Source organism: Myotis brandtii, unplaced genomic scaffold (assembly GCF_000412655.1).
Source record: "Myotis brandtii unplaced genomic scaffold, ASM41265v1 scaffold4, whole genome shotgun sequence".
NCBI lineage: Eukaryota > Metazoa > Chordata > Mammalia > Chiroptera > Vespertilionidae > Myotis > Myotis brandtii.
Window position 1 is genome coordinate 1,952,993 of NW_005365371.1, and position 25,469 is coordinate 1,978,461.

Consider the following 25,469-nt stretch of genomic DNA (forward strand, 5'->3'; position numbering starts at 1 on the left):
TCTATCCACTGAGCCAAACTGACTAGGGCCCTTTTTTGTTTTTTAATATGTTATTGATTTTTTACAGAGAGGAAGGGAGAGGGATAGAGAGCCAGAAACATCAAAGAGAGAGAAATATCGATTGGCTGCCTCCTGCACACTCCCTACCAGGGATATGCCTGCAACCAAGGTACATGCCCCTGACCGGAATGAACCAGGACCCGTCAGTCCGCAGGCCGAAGTTCAATCCACTGAGCCAAACCAGTCAGGGCCATTTTTTTTTTATTTTTAAAAATGCTGACTAAGCCTCAGGTGTGAATTGTTAACTGCATTCTAGTGTTTCATGTGGCAACTTTGTTAGCAAATTGGCAGGCTGTTTGGGCTGGATCTCACAAGTTTATGAATCATAGTGTGAACTCGAGGAATCTGAATTAGCCTACATAGATATGATCAGGCTTCGAAAGACTCTGCATGTGCCACCCAAGTGCAAAAAAGACTGATTCATAGTACAGTGTCAGTTAGCTAGAGTGCTCAAATTGATTGGCTTATTTTGCCAATAAAAACAAAATGTTTTGCCCTAGCTGGTTTTGCTGGGTATATAGAGCGTCAGCCTGTGGACTCAAGAGTTCCTGGTTCTATTCCACTCAAAGGTACATGCCCAGGTTGTGGGCTCGGTCCCCAGTAGGGGGCATGCAGGATGCAGCCAATCAATGATTCCCTCTCATCATTGATGTTTCTATTTCTGTCTTCCTCTTCCTTCCTCTCTGAAATCAATAAAAATATATTTTTAAAAATGTTTTGCCCTAGCTGGTTTTGCTCAGTGGATAGAGCGTTGGCCTGCAGACTGAAAGGTCCCAGGTTCAATTAATTTGATTGATTTTTCCTCTCCCTTCCTCTCTAAAATCAATAAAAATATATATATAAATGTTTTAATATTTGGCTTCTATTTCATCAAGATTTACTACATTTATTTAAAGTGAGAAACAACTGTCAACAGACAGGCTCTTCACTCTGGTTGGTCAGCACAATTTCTTCAGAGAAAACGCAGATATACATAAATAATATTGAAATGAAATAGAAATCAATTTGATGAGCAACAATCATTAGCCCTATGGCTTTCTGGGTTGTGTGCCTTAAAGTATTGCCTTCTACACAAAATGAGAACTTCCTCCTCTTTAAGAGATTTATTTGTAAAGACCGAATATGCTTGGAATTTCAGATTGGCAGGCCAGGTTACCCTCCTGGATAACCTGGATCCCAGTCAATTCATCCTCTGCTCTCCTCCCTCTCTTCATCAGCTGTACACGTGCTACATGCCGAGCACCTGAGCTGCTCTAAGGGGAATAAACATACTCCTCCAGGACACACAGAGCCCACAGAGGAGGTGAATAACCTGCTGAGAGCTGTATAGTCCCACGTGCAAATTGCTGACATTGTCACGTGACGGATGCTGGGACGTTAAGAGAAAAATTGGGAAAAGGTCCCCGCCTTCGAGAACTTGCACTTCATTTGGTGAAACCAGGTGGGGGGCGTGGCTAGTAACCAGCAAATACAGACGTGCTTGCCTAAGTGGTGGAGCTAATTAAGAGGACTCAGCTTTAAAAAGTGGGCAGGGTTCAGATACAGCCTCTTGAAAGGCTTCGCGTCACGTTCTTGGAGCCGATCTACCTATGCCGGGCTTTAAATTCCATCGATCCCATGCAGAGGCCGCCGACATCCCATGCACGGAGCCAGTCCGCCGCCGGAAAAGGGGCGGAAGGGGCGGGGCTTCTCGGGTGACGTCATCAGAGCGCCGCCGTGCCGGCGCGCTACGGCTTTTGGCGCGAGTGTGGAACCCCTGCACCATGGCGGCCGCCGACGCAGCTTTGGGGTCGTTGGTAAAGGGCCTGTACGACGTGCAGGCTTTCAAGTTTGGGAACTTCGTGCTGAAGAGCGGGCTCTCTTCTCCCGTCTACGTAGATCTGCGGGGCATCGTGTCTCGACCACGTCTTCTGAGTCAGGTGTCCGCCCGGAACGGGGAAGAACTGGGCGGGTGGCGGAAAAGGGGCCCAGGAGAGGGAGGAGGGCGACAGGAGTTGGGGAGCCGCAGAGCTAAGCGGGAGGGGCGCCCCTGCTGTCGGCCTGGGGAGTCCGTGTGAGAAGCCCGGAGGCCAGGAACTGTCCGTTTTGGGGACACAGAGAGCAGCCTGCTGGTTTACCCGCCGACTTGGACACGTGGTTGGCCAGAGTCGGGACTCCAGTTTGGGGCCCGGGCTCGCGTAGCTGTGGTTGAAGGGTTTCTGTGTATCTAACCTCGAGAAAGTTAGACGTGGGGGAGAGAGAAAAGGGTGGGTGTGGGGAGAAGTTAGTGGCTGTTCAAATACTTGCACTGTGTGACCAGGAGCAGGAATTAAGGCCTGAGGGTGGACATTTCTTGGAGGGTTTCTTGTTTTTGTTTTTATGGTCAGTATAAGGGGAAACTTCCTACGCATTAGAGGTTACTAGCACAGTGCTTCTCAAACTTTGAGTAGATATGACCCGCCCTGGGGATTGTGTTCAGCGGTGTGATATGGGTGAGCAGATCGGAGGCAGGGCCTGAGGTTGTGCCCGTCTCCTTAACCGCCAGCCGAAGCTGCAGACCGCGCCCTGGGCAGAAGGGGCTGAGTGTGCTGTTCAGGACAGTCGCCACTAGCCACGTGAATATCGAGCAATATGAATTTTTAAATTCGCATAGCCACATGTTGCTAGTGACTGTCATATTGGACAGTGCAGGTATAGAACGTTTCCACCATCATAGAAGTTCTGTCTAGAAGACACGTATGCTTCACCTCTCACTTAAGGATGTTGACGTCATGTGTGCTTGTTCTGGGAAGGATTGGAGCACTAGTTAAAATGGGTTGGAAACTCTCACTACCCGGAATCTTGCTGCGGTGCGTTTCAGCAGTGCTGCGGGAAAAGTGAGTGACTAGGGGTTCTTCTAATGAAAAATTGATTTGGTTTTTTTTAACAAGTCGTCAATTGACAGGAGACTAAAAATTATTTTTTGATACTAGATCTTGGTGTGGGTGTGATTTTTTTTGATAGTTAATTTGGAAGGAGTTCAAAACATTGAGAGACCTCAGTATAATAGAACTTCTTTCATGTCTACTTTATATGAATAGAGTTTCTCAATATTTCTATCCAAAAAAAAGCAGTAGAATTTACACTAAACTCTAACTTTCTAGTAGTAAGTACTATTGAACTACAGCAGATACATAAACTAGTGCAAGGAGGAAAAGTACTGTACGTCTCACTAAAAAATGCATTTCTGAAATAATCAGTTTTTATGCTATCAAAATTTGAACATTATGTTTTCATTTATTTTATGCTCATAACAATTGTGATAACTCAATACAGAAGAATTTTTAACACTTAGAGACTTACAGTCACAGGAAATGTAAAGTTTTTCAGACATAAATATATATTGCATTTGAATAAAATTCTTTGGAAATAATGGAATGAAAATATGAGTTCCCCCAAAATATAGGCTTTTCCAGCTATCATGGCCTAGCATTTTTTTTTTAATGGAGATGTTGAGTATCAAATCACTATAGCATTTGGATCCCATTATATTCACTTAAAAGAGTGATGTAACAGTTCTAGATAATATGTTAATGTTTTCGGTATTCTAGAAATTACATCTTTTGCAACTTAAAAATATTGATAGATTTTTTTCATCTGAGCAAAAATTTTTGAAGACTTATGATCAACTCTGAGTGCTTGTTTGCTTTTCTGTTTTTAAAATAAGGTGGTGTTCAGTAGGAGTATGCATTCTAGCATTAATATGTGATGATTTATGTGGAAAGGGTATTATAAAATAATGGATTCTGTATTATGAAACTTTTTTCATTCTTTTACATTTTTGTATATTCTTGCATTGATTCTTTTTAGGTAAAATTGACATAACATTATATTAATTTTAGGTGTATAATATAATGATTTAATAATTGTATATATTGCAAAGTGATCACTGCAATAAGACTAGTTAATATCCATCACCATACATACTTAAAGAATATTTTTTCTGGTGATAACTTTTACTATCTACCCTTACTTTTAGATATGCAGTGCAGTATTAGTAACTATAGTCAGCATACTGCACATACATCCCCGTGACATTTATTTTATAACTGCACGTTTGTATCTTTTGGCCACCTTCACCCATTTCATTCCTCACACCTGCCCCCAACCCACACCTCTGGAAACCACCAATCTCTTCTCTGTATCTATGAATTTGGCCTTTCTTTCTTTTTTTTTGTTTCTTTGTTTTAGACTCCACCTATAAGTGAGATCATACAATATTTGTCTTTCTCTGTCTGACTTAATGTTTTTATCCATTTGTCTATTGATGGATGTCTAGGCTGCTTCCATATCATAGCTATAGCTATTGTAAGTAATTCTGCAATGAACACAGAGTGCATATATCTTTTTCTTTTGATTTTTTTTTTTTAGAGAGGAAGGGAGAGGGATAGTTAGAAACATCAATGAGAGAGAAACATCTATCAGCTGTCTCCTGCACACCCCCTACTGGGGATATGCCTGCAACCAAGGTACATGCCCTTGACCAGAATCGAACCTGGGACCCTTCAGTCTGCAGGCTGACGCTCTATCCACTGAGCCAAACCGTTTAGGGCCATATGTCTTTTTTAATTAGTGTTTTGCTTTCTTCAGATAAACACCCAGAAGTGGAATTGCTGGGTCAAATTGGAGTTCTATTTTTAATTCTTTTTGAGGAACCTCCATACTGTTTTCCATAGTGGCTGCACCAATCTACATTCCCACCAATGATGCACAAGAATTCCCTTTTCTCCACATCCTTGCCAACAGTTGTTTGTTGGATTTATTGATAGATGATAGCCATTCTGACAGGTGTGAGGTGATATCTCATTGTGGTTTTAATTTGCACTTCCCTAATGATTAGTGATGTTGCGCATCTTTTCATATGTCTATTGGCCATTTGTATGTCCTTTTTGGAGAAATGTCTATTTGGAACCTCTGTCCATATTTTAATCAGTTTGTTGTTTCAGTGTTAAGTTGTATAAGTTTCTTAAATATTTTGAATATTAACCCCTTTAGTGGTTCTCAACCTTCCTAATGCCGAGACCCTTTAATACAGTTCCTCATGTTGTGGTGACCCCCAACCATAAAATTATTTTTGTTGCTACTTCATAACTGTAATTTTGCTACTGTTATGAATCGTAATGTAAATATCTGATATGGAGGATGTATTTTCAGGGGTCGTGACCCACAGGTTGAGAACCGCTGCCGGATATATCATAGGCGAATATTTTCTCTCATTCAGTAGATTTTCTTTTCGTTTTGTTGATGGTTTCATTCACTGTGCAAAAACTTTTCAGTTTGATATAGTCCCACTTGTTTATGTATATACTAGAGGTCAGGTGACTGGGGTGCTGCTCCTGCTCATCCTGGCCCCACTGCACTTGCCACTGCCGCCTGGTAGCGCTGTCGAAGCTGCGCTCACCAGCTGTGAGCCCCAAATCTTACACCCGTTGATCAGCTAAGCAACACTCACCACCAGGGGGCAGCTCCTGCGTTGAGCATCTGTCCCCTGGTGGTCAGTGCACATCATAGCTACCGGCTGGTCATCTGGTCGACCAGTTGCTTAGGCTTTTATATATATAGATTTTTTATTTCCCTTGTCTGTTGAGACATATCCAAAAAAATATTACTAAGAGTGATGTCAAAGAGTTTATTGCCTATTTTTCTTCTAGGAGTTTTATGGTTTCAGTTCTTACATTCAAGTATTTAATCCATTTTGAGTTTATTCTTGTAAGAGTTTATTGGTGTAAGACAGTGATCTAGTTTCATTCTTTTTGCATGTATCTGTTCATTTATTGAAGAGCTATCCTTATCCCATTGTATATTCTTACCTCCTTTGTTGTAAATTATTTCTGAGTTCTCTATTCTATTACATTAATCTACTTGTTTTTGTGCCAGTACCATATTGTTTTGATTACTATATCCTTGTATAATTTGATATCAGGTAGCCTGATACTTCCAACTTTGTTCTTTCTCTATATTGCTTTGGCTTTGTGAAAAATGCCATTGGTATTTTTATAGGGATTGCATCAAATATATAGATTGCTTTGGGAAATATGGACATTTTAATGGTGTTAATTTTTCCAATCCACAAACACAGTAGTATACCTTCCATTTATTTGTGTCTTCATTTTCTTCCAGCAGTGTCATACAGTTTTCAAAGTACGGATCTTTTTACCTCCATTAAATATATTCCTAGGTATTCTGTTACTTTTGTTGCCACTGTAAATAGGATTTCCTTTTTTTTTTAATTAAAATTTTTTTATTGATTCCAGGGATAGGGGGAAGGGAGAGGGAGAGAGATTTTTTTATGCATTCATTGATTGCTTCTTGTATGTGCCATGACTGGAGATTGAACCTGCAACCTTGGTGGATCTGGTCGATGCTCCAACTCAACTGAGCTACCCAGCCAGGGCGGGATTATTTTCCTAATTTCTTTTTCTGATAGTTCATTGTTAATATATAAAAATGCAAGCAATTTTTGAATATTAATTTTGTATCCTACAACTTTACTGAATTCATTTATTAGCTATAATTGTTTTTTGGTATAATCTTTATTGTTCTCACTATATAGCAGCGGTTCTCAACCTGTGGGTCGCGACCCCTAAGACCATCCTGCATGTCAGATATTTACATTACGATTCATAACAGTAGCAACATTACAGTTATGAAGTAGCAACGAAATTTTATGGTTGGGTCACATCATGAGGAACTGTATTTAAAGGGCCAGAAGGTTGAGAACCACTGCTATATAGTATGTTATCTGCAAAGAGTGAGTTTTATTTCTTTGTTTTCTATTTGGAAGCCTTTTATTTCTTTTTCTCTTTTAATTGCTAAGGTTAGGACTTCCATTACTATATCAAGTTAACAGTGGTGAGAGTAGACATCTTTGTCTTGTTCCCAATCTGAGAGATAAAGCTTACAGTTTTTCACCTTTGAATATGATGTTAGCTGTGGTTTTGTCTTATATGGCCTTTTTGATGTGGAGTTATGTTTCCCTATATCCACTTTGCTGAGTGTTTTTATCATAAATTAAAGATGAATTTTGTCAAATGCTTAGCTGCATTTAACAAAATCCGATATGATCATATGATTTTTTTTTGTAAATCCTAACTTGATATTTTTTCAATTGATTTTTTGGAGTTGGGGGGGCGGAGAGGGAAACATCAATGTGAGAGAGAGACATCAATTGGTTCCTCCTGCATGCTCCCTGACCAGGGCCAGGGATCTAACCTGCAATCCAGGCATGTGCTCCAACCATTGAGCCACACTGACCAGGGCATGTTCATATGATTTTTGTTCCTCATTTTATTTATATGGTGTATCATGTTAATTGCTATGTGGATGTTGAACCAGTCTTGCATCCTGGGAATAAATCTTACTTGATCATGGTATCTGACCTTTATATTGTATTGCTGAGTGCAGTTTGCTATTATTTTGTTGAGGATTTTTTCATCTAAGTTCATCAGGGATATTGGCCAATAATTTTCTTTTTTTGTAGTGTCTTTGTCTGGTTTTGGTATGGGGTAATGCTGGTCACATAAAATGAGTTTAGGAGCCATCCCTTGTCAGGGCCAGCCTGACAGGTTGAGCCGGGCTGAGGTAGGGAGGTGGGAATTGAGAAAAGAAAGAAAGACAGGAGAGCGGGATCGGGAGGACTACAGCTCAATCGAGAAACTGCAGCAAGTTTATTAACCACACAATGTTTTTTATACACAAGACACTGAATAGGAGGTCTGTCAAGAGGAATGTATTATTTGTTCCTCTTAATCTCTAAGGGAGAGATAGAGCGGAAGGACAAATTCTCGGTACAGCAAATCTCAGTAAATAGTTACAGACTTCTTGGTAAGCCATGAAAGGCTGTTCTCATTCTACAAAGGTTGCTCTCATTCTACTGATAACCGCCATCCAAACAAGTCTGGGAAAACTGTGTGGGTAAGGGTCCCGGCCTCGCCCCTTCAGGTGCAAGGACCGTGTCAGCTTACACCCCGTCTCCAACGATCCCTCTTACATTTTTTTTTAATAGTTTGAGAAGAGTAGGTATTAATTTTTTGAAAATTTGGTAAAAATTTACCTGTGAAGACATCTGGTCCAGGGCTTTTATTTATTGGGAGTATTTTTTTATTACTGATTTAACTTCATTAGTAGGCAGCGGTGTCTTCTAAGTTTCTGTTTCTTCCTGATTCAGCCTTGCAAAATTGTATGTTTTTAGGAACTTAACCATTTCTTCCAGGTTGTCCAATGTGTTGGCATATGATTATTCGTAGTATTTCCTTATTTTAAATCCTTTGTATTTCTGTGACGTCACTTGCCACTTTTCTTTCACTTCAAATTGTACTTATTTAGGTCCTCTCTATTTCTTGATAAGTCTGGCTAAAGGGTTATCAATTTTTTTCATGGATCTTTTCAGTTGTTTTTTTAGTCTGTATCTTATTTCTGCTCTGATCTTTATTGTTTCCTTCTACTCACTTTGTGCTTTGTTCTTTTTTTAGTTTTGTTAGGTGTAAGATTAGATTGTTTATTTGAGATTTTTTTGTTTGTTTCTTGAGGAGGGCCTGTATTGCTACAAAATTCCCTTTTATAACTGCTTTGGCTGTGTCCCTCAGATTTAGGGTCATTGTGTTTTCATTTGTCTCATGGTATCTTTTGATTTCTTCCTTGATCTCATTGTTAACCCATTCATTGTTCAATAGCATGATGTTTGGCCACCACGTATTGGTGTGTTTTTCAGTTTTCTTTTTATAATTGATTTCTAGTTTATACCATTGTGATATGAGAAGACATGAGACTTGTTTTGTGGCCTAACATGGTTTATCCTTGAAAATGTTCCATGTGCCCTTGAATGCATGTTCTGTTGCTTTTGGTAAAAAGTCCTAAAAATATTAAGTTCATATGGTCTAATGTGCCATATAAGATCACTGTTTCCTGGTTGATTTTTCTGTCTGGAAGATCTATTCATTGATGTCAATGGGGTGTTAAAGGCCTCTACTATGACTATATTACTGTTGATATTCCTTTTTTTTTTCTTATATTTGCTTCCTATATTGGGATCAGAGATGTTTATGAAATATCCTTTTGCCTGATTGATCCATTTTTCATTATGAAATACTGTTGTCTCTTGTTCCAGTCTTTGTTCTAAAAAGTCTATTTGTCTGATATGAGTATTCCTCCCCCAGCTCTTTTGCTTGTTTGTTTCTGTTTGCATGAAATACCTTTTTCCACACTTTTACTTTCAGCCGGTGTGACTTTCCATCTGAAATGGGTCTCTTATATGTAGCATATGTATGGTTTTTCTGTGTTTTTTTTAAAAAATCCATTTAACAACCTTATGACTTTTTTATTGGAGCATTTAGTCTATTTACATTTAAAGTAATTATTGACAGATATGTAATTATTGCCTTTTTATTAGTTGTTTACTGATTTAAAAAATTTTTTATCTTTACCTGGGGATATTTTTTCCATTGATTTTTAGTGAAAGTGGAAGGGAGAGGGAGAGACAGAAACACTGATGTGAAAGAGACACATCGATTGGTTGCCCTGAGTCAGGGCTAGGAGACAGCAACCAAAGAACATGCCCTTGACCAAAATTGAACCTGGGACCCTTCAGTCCGCAGGCTGACGCTCTATCCACTGAGCCAAATTGGCTAGGGCTACTGATTATTTTTGTAGTTCTTCTCTGTTCCTTTCTTGTTCTTTTGCTCTTTTCTATGTTGATGATTTTCTGTAGTGTTGTTTGTGTGTGTTTTTTTTTATTCCTTTCTCTTTATTTCTTGTAGACTTTTGGCTTATGGTTACCACATACTTCATTATACCATGCTATATTTATAACAGCCTATTGTAAGTTGACAGTTGCTTAAGTTCAAACACATCCTAAAACCACTATAATTTTTACATCCCCACACACATTTATGTTTTTGTCATTTTTCACTTCTGTGTGTTTGTATTCCTTAATTTATTGTTGTAATTCCACATGATCTTCCTACATTTGCCTTTTAATTTTCTTACTAGCTTTATAGTTGGTTCTGCTATAAATACTCTGTTTTTGTCAGTGAGAATTGTTCTTATATTTTCTAATTCACATTTTTTATCGTTTCTTTTTAAAGAAGTTCCTTCAACATTTCTGGTAATACTGGTTTGGTGGTGATGAACTCCTTTAGCTTTTACTTATCTGGACAAATCTTTATCTCTTCTTTGATTATAGATCAGCGGTCGCCAACCTTTCGGACCTCACGAACTACCAGGGGTCCACAGACCACTGGTTGGCAACCACTGTTATAGATGATTGCCTTGCTGGGTAGAGAAATCTTGTTTGTATGTCTTTGCTTTTCATCACTTTGAATATTTCATGCCAATCCATTTTGACCTTCAATGTTTCTGTTGAGCAATCAGTTTATAGTCTTATGGGAACTCCTATGTGTGTAACTATCTGCTTTTCTCTTGGTGCGTTTGAGATTCTCTCTTTGTCTTTAACTTTTGGCATTTTAATTATGATGTGTCTTGATGTGGGCCTCTTCAAGTTCATTTTGTTTGGAACTCTGCACTTCCTAGACTAATATGTCTATTTCCTTTGCCAGGTTAGGGATATTTTCAATCATTTCTTTCAATAAGTTTTTGTCCCTTTTTCTCTCATTTAGTTTCTGGGATCCCTGTGATGCAAATGTTGATACTCTTTTTTAAAAAAGTATATTTTTATTGATTTCAGAGAGGAAAGGAGAGAGATAGAAACCTCAGTGATGAGAGAGAATCATTGATTGGCTGCCTCCTGAATGCCCCCCAGGGGAATCAAGTCTGCAATCAGGGCACATGCCCTGACTGGGAATCGAACCATGACCTCCTGGTTCATAGGTCAACGCTCAACCACTGAGCCACGCCGGCCAGGCAATGTTGTCCCAGAGCTCCCTTAAACTATCCTCATTTTTAAAAATTCTTTTTTCTTTTTGCTGTTTCAACTGTTTTTTGCTACCTTGTGTCCCAGAGCACCGATTCGATCTTTTACTTCATTCAATCTGCTGTTGAGTTCCTCTAGTGAATTTTTCATTTCATTTATTTTTAGTTAGTCCTCGCCTGAGGATTTTTTCCCCCCATTAATTTCTAGAGAGAGTAGAAGGGAGGGGGAGAGACACAGAGAGAGGAACATTGATGTGAGATCAATTGGTTGCCTGCACATACCCTAACCAGGGCTGGGGATTGAGCCTGCAACCAAGGTACGTGCTCTTGACCAGACTAGAACCCATGACCCTTCAGTCTGTGGGCTGATGCTCTAACCACTGAGCAACCTGCCAGGGCTCATTTCAGTTATTCTATCCTTCATTTCTGATTGGTTCTTTTTAATATTCTAGATCTGTTTGTTGAAGTCTCCCTGAGTTCACCTATTATCCTGAGTTCATTGAGCATCTTTATTACCATCTAGAGGCCCAAGAGTAGGCCTTCCTTCCCCTGGCTGCCGGCACCAGCTTCCCTCTGGCCGCTGGCAGGCACCCGGGACCCGGGCTTCACTCTGGTCCCGGCTTCATCTGGAAGGACATCCGGAATGGCATCTGGTCTAATTAGCATATTTATTACCCTTTTATTATTATAGATGTTTTGAACTATTTATCTGTTAGATTGCTTTAGTTCTTTTGATGACATTTCTTTGTCTCTTCAGTTTGGCTGACTCTCTGTTTGTGTATGTATTGGGTAGATCTCACTACATCTCCTGGTCTTGAAAGAGCGGCTTTTATAGAAGGTGTTCTGTGGGGCCAGAGCACAGTTCTCCCTGGTCACCGGAGGCAGGTGCTCCAGGGGTGTTCCCTCTGTAGGTTGTGTGTGCCTTCCTGTTGCAGTTGAACCTCGATTGTTGCTAGCACGTCTGTGGGCAGGATTGACCCTTGGGCTAACTGGCTGTAAGGGCCTGCTTTGACTACAGTGCACAAGCTGTTGTGCGGAGACTCACCCCAGGGAGCAATGCTCTGGTGCCAGGCAAAACTACCTATTGGGTGTGTCGGTTGTGAAGCTGCTTGGGAGGGGCTCGGTGCTTGTACATTTCAGCAGTGTTTTTGTGCTGGGCTTGTAGGCACTTGGGAGAGGCTAAGATGCTAGCTACGCTGGCTGCCACCTTTCTGGACTTGTAACTGATTGGTGGGATCCATGTTGCAAGCCAAGTCTGGCCGTCACTTGTGCCAGGCTTGGGGCCGCTTGGGAGGAGCTACAGTGCAGGCTGAGGCTGCTTGCTACTTGTGGGATTGGTGGACCTTTGGGAGAGCCTGGAGGGCAAGCCCAGGGAGGCTGCTTTGGAAGAGGCTCCGGCTAGGCAAGTAGGTTGAGTGGGGTAATGTGTCGGGAAGATGCCAGGGCAGGTGGTTTGTTTTAGCCAGGCTAATGAAGAGTGGCATATTGTGTACTTGCCCATGCCAGGCCAGCTGGGGGTGAGGAGAGCTGAACAAAGGAACAGTAGTGCTTGCCAGCACTTCGTCCCCTCAGAGGATTCTCCCAGTTCCTGCTCCTCCAGCACATACCCTAAAGTGAGTCAGTTGAATTCCTCCCCCTTATGATCCAGGTGCTTCTCAAGCTGCTGCCTCTGTACTGGAGCTTGGAGCAAGTTTGTACTCAAGCCCTTTAAGAGCAGCATCTCAGTCTCCCATAACCCTTTGTCTTTCTGGGGCATAATCCCCGCTGGTTCTCAAAACCAGATGTTATGGGTATTCTTCCTGGCTCAGGTACCCTGGGCAGGGGAGCCAGGGGTGAGGCTTGGACCCCTCACTCCAGTGGGGACCTCCATAACCTAGCTATCCTCCCTTTTTAATAATCCCTACACTGTGGATGTGGGAGCTCCCCAGTCTGCGTCTCCACCCTTCCTACTTGTCTTGATGTGATTTCTTTCTATCCTTCGTTTTCAGAATTCTGTTCAGCTAGTCTTTAGGTCAGCGGTCACCAACTGGTGGTCCGCAAGGTCCGAAAGGTTGGCAACTGCTGCTTTAGGTGATTCTCAGTGATGGTTGTTCTGTAATTTAGTTGTAATTTTCATATGTTCATGGGAGATGGTGAGTTCAGGATTTACCTACTCTGCCATCTTTTTTTTTTTTTTAACATTGATTTTTAGAGAGAGAGACGAAGGGGGGAGAGACAGACAGAAAGACATCAGTTTGTTGTTCATGTTATTTATGCATTTATTGGTTCTTCTTGTTTGTGCCCTGACTGGAGATTGAACCTGCAACCTTGGTGTATCAGGACAGTGCTCTGATAAGTGAGCTACCAGGCCAGGGCCCCTGCTCTGCCGCATTGACTTTGCCCCTTGCCATTGGAATTTTGATAGGGGTTGCATTGAATAAGTAGGTTGTTTTTGTAGTGTGGACATTCTAACAATATTAGTTCTTCCAATCCATGAGTATAGAAGATCTTTCCATTTATTTGTGTCTTCAATTTCTTTCATCATTATCTTATAGTTTTCAGTATTCAGGTCTTTGACCTCCTTGGTTAAATTTGTTCCTTATTTAAATGGGATTGTTTTCTTAATTGTTGTTATGAAACTTCATAACTGAAGACTTCTTTCAGGAAGAAAATACAATTAGTAGGTAATAGGTTTAAATACTGAAAGCATATGGATTACCAAAGGAAACTGGGAACCCTGGGGGCCATCTTTAGTCCTTGGGGTCAACATCATAGCTTCCCTTACACATCCTATATTGTCCTCAGAACAGACCCCGAGTTTAGACGAGCAGACTAGTTGTTTTGTGTTTATATTTGTAAATGGGTTTATGCAGAGGGTGATTTAACAGAAAGGCATTTGTAGTTTTCTAATCAGGTTTGAGACTATTTCCTACTGTCTTTAGGGTTATGCTACCTTATTTGTACACAGGTTAAAATAGAACAGTAATAGTTCATGTGTTCTGTTTTTTGTTGTGTTTTTTTTTTACAGGTTGCAGAACTTTTATTTCAAACTGCCCAAAATGCAGGGATCAGTTTTGACACTGTCTGTGGAGTTCCTTACACAGCTTTACCATTGGCTACAGTTATCTGTTCAACTAACCAAATCCCGATGCTCATTAGAAGAAAAGAAACAAAGGATTACGGTAACCTCATACTGCTAGAATTTGTTCTTCTTCTAGGCACTGCTGTTACACCATAGGTCCTTTAAGTTGTTATGGCAACTGTTGCTATAAATCACATTCCTTTCCTTTAGAGCAGTGGTTCTCAACCTTCCTAATGCCGTGACCCTTTAATACAGTTCCTCATGTTGTGGTGACCCCCAATTTCATTGTTACAAATTGAACATAATTAAAGCATAGTGATTAATCACAAAAACAATATGTAAATTATATATGTGTTTTCCGATGGTCTTAGGCGACCCCTGTGAAAGGGTCATTCAACCCCCAAAGAGGTCGCGACCCACCGGTTGAGAAGCGCTGCTTTAAAGTCTAGACCAGGGGTGGGCAAACTTTTTGACTCGAGGGCCACAATGGGTTCTTAAACTGGACCGGAGGGCCGGAACAAAAGCATGGATGGAGTGTTTGTGTGAACTAATATAAATTCAAAGTAAACATTACATAAAAGGGTACGGTCTTTTTTTTTTTTTAGTTTTATTCATTTCAAACGGGCCGGATCTGGCCCGAGGGCCGTAGTTTGCCCACGGCTGGTCTAGACTCTAGAGGTAAAATGGCAACGAAAAACATTGGGCGTTTGTTTGTTTGTTTTTGTTTTTTGCACTATATCTGTGAGATCCAACATTTTTACCAGCCCTTCTCTTGTCAGCAGTGTGTTCTAAGAGTACTTTCCCAGTATATTAATATTTAAATTACATGAAGAAATATATGTCAATAAAATTACTCAAAGCCATATAAATGCCACATGAAGTTCTTAATGAAGATACTTTTTTCATGGGCAATAAATTATTAGGTGGATGTTTTAAATATGTGGGCTTGCTTTAAAACCAAATCGACCTAAAAATATTGGTATTTCATATTTGATTTCTTTAAAAAATATATATTTTTATTGATTTCAAAGAGGGAGAGAGAGATTGAAACATCAATGATGAGAGATCATTGATCGGCTGCCTCCTATACGCCCCCTACTGGGGATTGAGCCCGCAGCCCAGGCATGTGTCCTTGATGAGAATCGAACCCAGGACCCTTCAGTCTACAGGCCGACACCCTATCTACTGAGCCAAACCGGTTAGGGTCATTTTTTATATTAAGGAAGCAATGGGTTTTGCTTTGTGTTGATGTGGTAGTATTTCTGTTATTAATTTTTTTTAAAGAATCCTTTTATAGATGCATTCTAAAATTTTTTATGATGAAATCATGATTTCTGAGAGTTGCTTCTGAAAATTATGGGAGGAGGAAGGGAGAAGGGATATAGCTGAAACAAGATTGACCAGGAGTTGTTAAGTGGAAGTGCTGTATTTATTGGTGTTTTGTTAAACTAGTTTGGCTAGTTTTGTTTGACATCGTCTACTTAAAAAATAGTAAGAATATATGCTGCTTGAAGGCACACTGTTTATCTGTATGAATCTCTGCCCACAAGGAAGCTATTATTTCTATTTCCTTATGATTTGTCTTCAAAAAATATTTCTTAGAATAAGATTGTTAATTTTTAAATATGCCTATAAATACTCGTAGTCTTGCGTTCTAGTCCAAGTTGACTCGGTGAAACTTGCCAATTCTTCAATAGGAAAGGAATGGGAAAAAGGCAAAGATGGTATCTGTGTGTGGTAAAGCTCAAAAAGTGGGCAAAATGGTCACCAATTCTATTTCTGTTTCAAAATTAGACAATTTTGGTAGTGGGAAACAGAAAAATGAGTCTAAAAATGAGTCTGTAAAGTCTTCAGCCTGAGTTATTTACATTTTGTAGATTATCTGAAAAGAATCTATCTTGGAGTTGGAATGGCAAAGTATATTTAGTCACATTGCATTATATAATTTATAAAGTTGTAATGCTTGGTCTAAATGGTTGCTGAGTATTTTCTCTCCTGAATCTGTATATGCAAAGGTCAATTTTCTGGCTGATCTTGAGTTATGAACTGGTTTGTTGATGGAAGATGGAATGATTTCATTGAGAATATTGTGTTATTCTTTGTTTCATCACTTTCCTTGATTTAAGAAACCCCAAATTTGAAACTTTGATTATAAACATGTTAAGAGTTTTTATTTACAATCCAAAATAATTTGCTAGTTTTACTGTAAATATTCTGTATCTGTAACTGACAATTTTGGGATACAGAGACACTAGATAAAACAGTAATTATGAAACATTGACGATTCATCAGAAATAAAGTTGTTCCAAGTGTAGTTTTTCAGAAATAAGATTTAGATTATCCACCTCTTGATAAATACATGCAGATTTATTTTGTAAGATACATCTTGAGTTGATGAAATATTAAATTGGAATCAATGTAATTCTTTCTTGTCCAGGTACTAAACGTCTTGTAGAAGGGGCTATTAATCCAGGAGAAAACTGTTTGATCATTGAAGATGTCGTTACCAGTGGATCTAGTGTTTTGGAAACTGTTGAGGTTCTTCAGAAGGAGGGCTTGAAGGTCACGGATGTCATAGTGCTGCTGGACAGAGAGCAGGGAGGCAAGGATAAGCTGCAGGCGCATGGGCTTCATCTCCACTCAGTGTGTACATTGTCCAAAGTGCTGGAGATTCTTGAGCAACAGAAAAAAATTGATGCTGAGATGGTTGAAAGAGTGAAGAAATTTATTCAGGAGAATGTTTTTGTGGCATCTGATCAGAATGGTTCTCTCCCGTCTATAAAGAAAGCACCCGAAGAACTCAGCTTTGGTGCACGTGCAGAGCTGCCTGGGATCCACCCAGTTGCATCCAAGCTGCTCAGGCTTATGCAAAAGAAGGAGACCAATCTGTGTCTGTCTGCTGACATTTTGGAGTCCAGAGAGCTGTTGCAGCTAGCAGATGCTTTAGGACCCAGCATCTGCATGCTCAAGACTCACGTAGATATTTTGAATGATTTTACTCTGGATGTGATGAAGGAGTTAACAACTCTGGCAAAACACCATGAGTTCTTAATATTTGAAGACCGGAAATTTGCGGACATAGGAAACACAGTAAAAAAGCAGTATGAAGGTAAGTATTATTCAGGAATCAGAAATCCAGCTTAAACTAGCTGAAGCAAAAAGGGAAATATATTGGCTCACATCATTGAAAGTCCATCTAGAGAACAGGCTGACAAGCATGGTTGGATCCAGGAGCTCAAGTGATGTTTTTTGGACTTGCTTTCTCTTCTATTAGCTCTGCCTTCTTCCTTCCTCCTTCTCAGGTAGGCACAGTCCTCATGCCTACCCCAATTCAGTCACTGGGTATAGAATACCTTTAGTATAGAATAGATAAAGATATAGCTAACGCCTGTATAATATGCCCCACCCCTAGTAGGTAATGTGAGGTGGTTAACTCTCTATAAACTTCTTAAACCAATATCTGGTAAAAGGTAGTTCCCCTTAAAAAAAAAAAAAAAAAAAAAAGGTGTGCTGATGCCAGAAGACAGGAACATAGGGTCTAGGCAGGCAAAAATGACAGAGGTTGGGCATGGCAAAACAGTGAATTCTGTTATTTGAAGAATGAAAATTGCAGCTGTGGGAAACAATGAAAAAGTAGTATAAAGTTGTAAAATTTATTTTTAGCAGAACAAGTTTTGTTGATGGTACACATTCTTTTAAAAATATTTTGTTAAACTCGAAATAGAGCATATGTTGGTTGAAAAAATAGCTTAATTCTCTACCTATCCTTCTATGCAAATTTCTGCCATAGTGTACATATCTAATACTTTTTCTTCACTTAACCTTATATTTATTTTATCATGTTATTAACATTTATAGACATCTTTTGAGATTTTTTTTAAGTGATGCATGCTTATACTGAAGCTATTTCTTTGGGATACATTTGTCTATAAGCATGTTTTCTTTTTATGTGCTTCACATGTCCTCTTTTGTTGACTAATATAAGAGTTATATAAACTTTCTACAGGTTAACATAGAGTCTTTAAAAAATCAATTAGGGTTATTGCCGTTAGCATTTTAAATGCAAATAATTGCTTATTGATACTTGAAGACCGAAAGAGACCTTAGGAACAAGTAGAAGATTTGAGAAATGGTAAAGTTGCTAAGAGATCCCTGCAGAATGAAAATTTGTCATCTTCGGAGGAATTTCCAAATGTTGATATCTTTGACCTTCATAAACACCCGTCTTCACTGGGGTTCATTTCTAATTGCATAAGTTTTATTGGTCACAGCTTCAGCCTGCAAGAAAGAACTGTTTAGTGTTGCTTGTAAACTAAGTACAGAACTTGCAAGAATTTTCTCATGTGATCTCTCAACTAGCTACTAGGTGGATAAATTTTTCGCACTTAGAACCATACATAAGTCCACTGAAACACTAAAATTCTTGAAGTGTTTCACTATTTCATTAACATGTTACTAAGACATTATTTCATACTCTACTTGTTTGGGCAAAATGTTAAAGGTTTTTGTGTGAAATTTAAGAAATATCTTTTTGCCTCTTTCTTAGGTGGTGTCTTTAAAATAGCTTCCTGGGCAGATGTAGTAAATGCTCACGTGGTGCCAGGCTCAGGAGTTGTGAAAGGCCTGCAAGAAGTTGGCCAGTCTCTGCACCGGGGGTGCCTGCTCATTGCGGAAATGAGCTCCGCTGGCTCCTTGGCCACTGGGAACTACACTAAAGCAGCGGTAAGTGACAGAGGGACTGGGCTGTAAACCACATGTTCTAGAGGAAGAAAATATCTTCTTTTTGGGTCTATGAAACTGCTAAAAAAAAAAAAAAGCTGTTAATGTGACAGTATATTAATACTCATTGGCTAGAATTCTCTGGTAGTTAATAGCATTTTATATCTTGTGGTGAACACTTAAGAGATTTGAATTGTACACCCAAGAGAGAAACATTGAAACAGCTATTTGTTCAGATAAACATTTGCCACGCTTACCTGACCTTTAAGATAGAGTTGTTTTTTATCTCAACATGAGTTGAAATTGAAGAGCTGCTTCCCAGATATGCAGTGTCTCAGAACCTTCCAAATCCCACAGAGATGCATTCTCAGGACAGCAGCCCACATGTTGTTTGTTTGTTTGTTTGTTTAGTCTTTGATGTTGATTGGTATTGTATGGTAAAGCTCTTAACTAGAGCCCATACACATTGTTTCCTCCAGTAACTCTCCATTAGTAAAAGTTTTTATAACACTGCACTTAATATCCAGCACCCACCCTTACATTCCAGAATAAAATGAGAGGATAATTAACTAGTTAAAAAGTTTCATAGTTGGATAGATCACCTTTACAGATATTTTGTTATTTCAAATACTCTCTATGGAACTGAAGAACTCACATGGCCCTAGGACCAGGTTTTAACCCCACACCTGAACTGTGTCCATAAACAACTGATTTCCCAATTCTCACAACAGAGGGGTCCATGGGTCATTCTGGGGATCTGGGTCTGGTCAAGGACAAGACATCACTTTCTGGTAGGTAGTAGTACTGGTGGCAAGAACAGAACAGTGTAAGTCTCAGGGAAGAGCCAAATGAGGAAGTCAGACCTTCTAGAGAAACTTCTATGAATGTGGGGTAATGATATAGAAATTGTGGAGACCAATTATTAGCAAATATTAAAGAAGAGGAAAAAAAAAAAAAGAAGAGGGAAAGCAGTATAGTTGAGATTTCTTTAGCTCTTGACAACATAGCTATCATTGAATATGGAGCCCCCTGTAATAGGCAGTAAGTCTTCAATGTAGTTTTATACCGTTTAGAAATTATTCTAGGGTACTTTCCTCATATCCTTTATGGAAGTAGGTGGGTCCCCAAGCATTATTAAAAGTAAGTAATGATGCAGCATCTAGATTCTAGACCAGGGGTCCTCAAACTACGGCCCGCGGGCCACATGCAAATATAAATATTGTATTTGTTCCCGTTTTGTTTTTTTACTTCAAAATAAGATATGTGCAGTGTGCATAGGAATTTGTTCCTAGTTTTTTTTTTTTTTTTTTTAACTCTAGTCCGGCCCTCCAACGGTCTGAGGGACAGTGAACTGGCCCCCCGTTTAAAAAGTTTGAGGAACCCTGTTCTAGACCACCATAGTTATATAGGATTTACTATAGTATAGTATGGACACTGTGTTTTTAGGGTATGGTTAATTGGGAGAAAGGGAGAGACAGGGTTAATGGAGCAAGTATGTAGATTCATAGCTAAGATTACCTGTGTTAGATATAATGAATTTAATATGAAATGAGGAAAGACATCCTTAATAGCAGTTTCTTACTAGTTAATACAGCCAGTTTTTTACTTTACTTGTAGAGTTATTATTCTGTGTGGTTAACTGCTTTCTTGTAATCTGTCCTATTACATTCCGTTTAGGTTAGAATGGCTGAGGAGCATTCTGAATTTGTGTTTGGTTTTATTTCTGGCTCCCGAGTAAGCATGAAACCAGAATTTCTTCACTTGACTCCAGGAGTTCAGTTAGAAGCAGGAGGTAAGTCTGTTCATTGGTCATGGTTCTTCCAAAATGCTTCTTTACCCAAGTCCGCAAAGGCTAAATGAAATTTTGTTGTTATAAAGTTGCTAAAGAGAAAGCTTGTTTGTCTAGAACAGTAATGAATGAGCCCTTTGGCCTGGGGATACTGACTTAGGTATGCAAAGTAGCTTGCAGTCTAATTTTAGGGTGAAAATTTAGAAAAATACTTTTCATTAGAATGTATCAGATATTTTAGTTGTGTTTTCCAACTGATGTTCTAAATGTGCTGCCAAAGAAGGTGCTCTGTGCTCCAGGAAGAATATGCTAGGCTAAACAGAAGCAACAGTTTTGATATTTGGTAGCGGACCTTGCAGAGCCTTAGATGTGCTAATGTCTTTTGTGACTCCAGAGTGGAATAGGGATCTGTCCTGTCTCCCACGCTTGTTTGAACCTGCAGCACTTCAGCAGTCTGAGAAATACAGTTGTAGTGGCTGAAAAACTGCACATTTTCTCACTGATAGTTTCTAATCAATAGTAATCTAGGTTATAAAAATATACATATTTTAATATCCTGTGGGACTCAATAAAGCTGCTTTGGTTTTTAATGTGAAAGAAAAATGACCTGGAAAATTTTTATTTTTCCTGAATTAGCTTATCACAGGTATGGGAGTTTATTCTGGCCTACATTCCGTCTCGTTGCATTTCTTATATACCAATAACAAACTATCAGCAAAAGAAATTAAGAAAGCAGTCTCGTTTATTGTTGCATCAAAAATATAAAATACCTAGAAATAAATAAATTTAATCAAGGAGATGGAAGACCTGTACACTGAAAACTATATTAATGAAATTGAAGAAAACAAATATATAAAATATTTTCTGTGCTTGTGGATTTGAAGTATTAATGTAATTAAAATGTCCATACTACCCAAAGCAATTTACAGAGTCAGTGCATCCCTATCAAAATTCCAATGGCATTTTTCATAGAAATAGAAAAAACAATCCTAAAATTTGTGTGAAACCATATAAGACCCTGAATAGCCAAAGCAGTTTTAAGAAAGAACAACAAAGCTATAGTAATCAAAACAGTATGTTATTGGCATAAAAACAGACATAGATGAATGGAACAGAATAGAGTTCAGAAGTAAAACAACATGTATACGGTCAATTCATTTACAAAAAAGAAGCCTAGAATATACAACAGAGGAAAAAAACAAAAACAGTTTCTTCAACCTATCGGGTTTGGCTCAGTGGATAGAGTGTTGGTCTGTGGACTGAAGGGTCCTGGGTTCGATTCCGGTCAAGGGCACGTACCTCAGTTGCAGGCTCCTCCCCACGTGGGCCCTGGTCTGGGCTCGTGTAGGAGGCAACCAATCGATGTGTCTCTCTCACATCGATATTTCTCTCTGTCTTTCCCTCTCCCTTCCACTCTCTCTAAAAATCAATGGAAAAATATCCTTGGGTAGGATTAAAAAAAAAAAGTTTAAAAAATAAAAAACAGTTTCTTCAGTAAAATGTGGTTGGGAAAATTGGACAGCCACATGCAAAAAAAATGAAATGGGATCACTATCTTACTCCATACACTTCAGGTGTTGAATGTAAGACCTTCAATTCCTAGAAAAAAAGTTAAGCTCCTTGACATAGGTCTCGGCAATAATTTTTAAAAATCTGACACCAAAAAGCAAAAATAAACAAGCAGGATGATATCAAACAAAAAAGCTTCTGCACAGCAAAGGAAATTATTAACAAATGAAAAGACATCCTACTGAATGGGAGAAAATATTTGTAAATTATGTATCTGATAAAATATTTTTAAAAATTTGTACAACTCAATAGCAAACAAATAATCTGATTTAAAAATGGGCAGATCTTCTTTGGACATTTTTCCAAAGAAGACATACACATGGCCAACAGATACATGAAAAGATGCTCTGCATCACTAATCAGGGAGGTTACAAATGAAAACCACAATGAGATAGCACCTCACACCTGCTAGAATGACATATCAAAAGGCAAGAAATAACTGGTGTTGGCAAGGATGTGGGGAAAGGGGAATCCTGTGTACTGTTGGTAGGAATATATATTGGTGCAGCTACTAAGGGAAACAGTATAACAGGGTTCCTCAAAAAATTTAAAATAGAACTTCCATATGATCTAGCAATTCCACTGTATTTATCCTAAGAAAACAGAAACCTAACTTGAAAAGAGATATGTACCCCCATGTTCATTGCAACATTGTTTACAATAGCCAAGATATGGAAACAACCTATGAGTCTATTGATGGATAAAGAAATTTTAATTATGTATATATTTTTCAACCATATGAAAATGAAATCTTGTCATTTACAACAACATGGATGTACCTCAAGGCCATTATGCTAAGTGAACTAAGTCAGACTGAGACTGACTGACAGTACAATAGCCCACAAGAAGTTATTCCACGCGAGTTCACTTATATGTGGAATTTAAATACAAACAAAAAATTAAATAAGCTCATTGATACAGAGAACAGGTTGGTGGGTTGCCAGAAATAGGGGTTGTAGGGGTTGAAGGATGGGTGATGGGGCTCAAAGGTTATAAGTCATGAGGATGTATTCACAGGAAGGCAACTATAGTCGATTATATTGTATTGCATATTTGAAAGTTGCCAAATCTTGAAAGTTCTCTTCACAAAAGAAGATTTAGTAATTATGCCAGGTGATGGATGTTAAGTAGACTTATTGTGGTGATCAGTTCTCAGTGTATACAAATATTGAATCATGTTGTACACCTGAAACTAATGTTATATGTTAGTTATACCTCAATAAAAAAAGGATATAAAAAGAATGAAAAAAACAAAATTAAGGAACAGGCTTTATATACAAGGTGGGGCAAAGGTAGGCTTTTAGTTGTGAGTATGTGAAACAGAGTTTATTCTCGTATTACTATAGATTATTGTATTGCATTCGAACAACTGTAAACCAACTTTTGCCCCCCTGTATAGTCTGAGCACTTGATGGGGTTGTGGCAGAAAGGTTCACATATGTGGTCGTGGTCCCGTTCAGTGCCTTCTGAGGACTTTCCCAGTGGTGTGGCATGTGATTCTGACGTGTATACTAAAATTGCCTTCAATTGTAAGGGCTTTGTCTTATTTTATTTTTTTGTATTGAATCTTTCTTGGCATTGGTAGGAGATTTACTTTTTTTTTTTTTTAATACTGTTAAACTATAAATGCTCTACAATTAGACACTGAAAAGGAGTTGGTTAGCTGCTTCACTGTGGATATCTCTAGCCTGTCCGGGGTCTCTCTTCACCTGCATTCACTCACTTGCTGTGCGGAAGGAGCATGGGAAGCCAGAGCATGGTGTTATTTAAAGATGGTTAGATACTTTCCCAAAAAAATCACGTGGCAGGTTTTCTGATGTTCTGTATTGTGTTGAATAGTAACTTTTCTGTTTCTGCAGGTGATAATCTCGGCCAGCAGTACAATAGCCCACAAGAAATAATTGGCAAACGAGGTTCTGACATCATCATTGTAGGCCGGGGTATAATAGCATCAGCCAATCGTCTGGAAGCAGCGGAGATGTACAGAAAAGCTGCCTGGGAAGCCTATTTGAGCAGACTTGGCGTTTGAGTGTCAGATACTTTTTGTGAAGGCCTTGAAGACCCACTGTCTCCTGAGATGCATTGGCTGGATAACAAGCAGCCTTTTATACTGCCTGGATTCCTCCGTGGATCCTGTGTTGGAGTGACTTCTAGAGTTATCATTATGCTTAGGATATACTGAACAGCTGTAACCACTGCATTAGTTTTCAGGCATTCTTTAGTGAGACCGGTGTTGGCGAAGCAGTCACAGTCCTGTCTGTGGTAAAGTCTTCCACATTTGAGGATTCCCCCACCCACTCCCCATCTTTAGATCAGGCTTTTTGATTCTTTTAGTTGCTGTGGCACAAAAATTTTAGGACATAAAGAGTACAGCATTTAGGACATCAAAATACAACATTTCTTATGTTCTTTATTTTGTGTCTAATGTGATGCCCAAACAATATTAAAATATTAGTTCTTCTCTTAAAAGTGATAGTCCAGGTATCCAAATGGTGCTGGTTCTCAGAACTGCCACTATTCACTCACCGAACGGAGCAAGGTGGGGAAGTGGAAAGCTGACCAATACCTGGCTTTCATTTCAGCAGAGGGTTTCTGACTCTCTCCTCCCAGCAGCAGTGGACCTGTGCTGAAATCCAGGCACAGCTTCCTTTTGCCTTGTTTGGATTACAAATGGACAAGCTGCTCCTTCACTTATGTAAAAAGGCAGCAGTGTCAGGAGGTGAGGTTCCATTTGGAGGTTTGCTTCAGGATCCTACATAATTGTCCCAACTGTCATTGACAAGAGAGGGAAGTCAGACTTCACTAGAAATAAGGAAAAAGAAGCTCAGCAACAGAGCTGATATTGTCCACGTCTCGGTTTCTACCACCTTTGCTCACAGGCCCCACCATCACACACGTGGCATCACCAGTTAGGCAGCCCTCTCAATCACGTCCCAAATGCACTGCAGTCAGACCTCGATTCTAAAACGTCTCACATCTCAAACACTGCCTCTCAAGCTGACAACCCTTTCATGCTGGGCCCTGTATGATCAGTCACGTGTCTCTCAGGTGACAAAAGGAGAGGGTGCTCAAGAGCTTACTGCTGTTAACATCTCAGGATATTGTGCTGTGAATGTTCTGTTTTTTTGCTTTTGTTGCTGCTTAATTAAATTTTCACTATTTACTGTATATTCCATTTTGTTTTCATTTACATTTCATGTTCTTTTTGTTTTTAAAGTGTTTATAGGTTAAGCGGTACATTAGACATGCATTGTATATAAGAAAAGTTAAAACAGAATCACTTGGGGGTCTGAATGGATTAATTCAATTTACATTATTTCTAATGGGAAAAATGCTCCAGTTTTTGAACAGCCTCTGGAACGAATTAAGTTTAAAATCTTAGGTTCC

The 25,469-nt window shown here is 39.2% G+C and overlaps 1 protein-coding gene across 2 annotated transcripts; it reads left to right on the forward strand.

Moving 5' to 3' along the window:
- Positions 1 to 1,765: 1,765 nt before the first annotated feature.
- UMPS (uridine monophosphate synthetase) lies at positions 1,766 to 25,250 on the forward strand. 2 transcript variants are annotated; one of them, XM_005873123.2, is made up of 6 exons: positions 1,766 to 1,979; positions 13,952 to 14,105; positions 16,443 to 17,114; positions 18,552 to 18,727; positions 20,402 to 20,516; positions 23,942 to 25,250. In XM_005873123.2, the coding sequence occupies exons 1-6, from the start codon at positions 1,824 to 1,826 to the stop codon at positions 24,109 to 24,111; spliced, it is 1,443 nt and encodes a 480-aa protein (XP_005873185.1). In that variant the 5' UTR covers positions 1,766 to 1,823; the 3' UTR covers positions 24,112 to 25,250. The 2 variants fall into 2 exon arrangements, with proteins under 2 accessions (XP_005873185.1, XP_014400742.1); XM_014545256.1 differs by lacking the exon at positions 1,766 to 1,979 and adding an exon at positions 2,348 to 2,915.
- Positions 25,251 to 25,469: the final 219 nt, after the last annotated feature.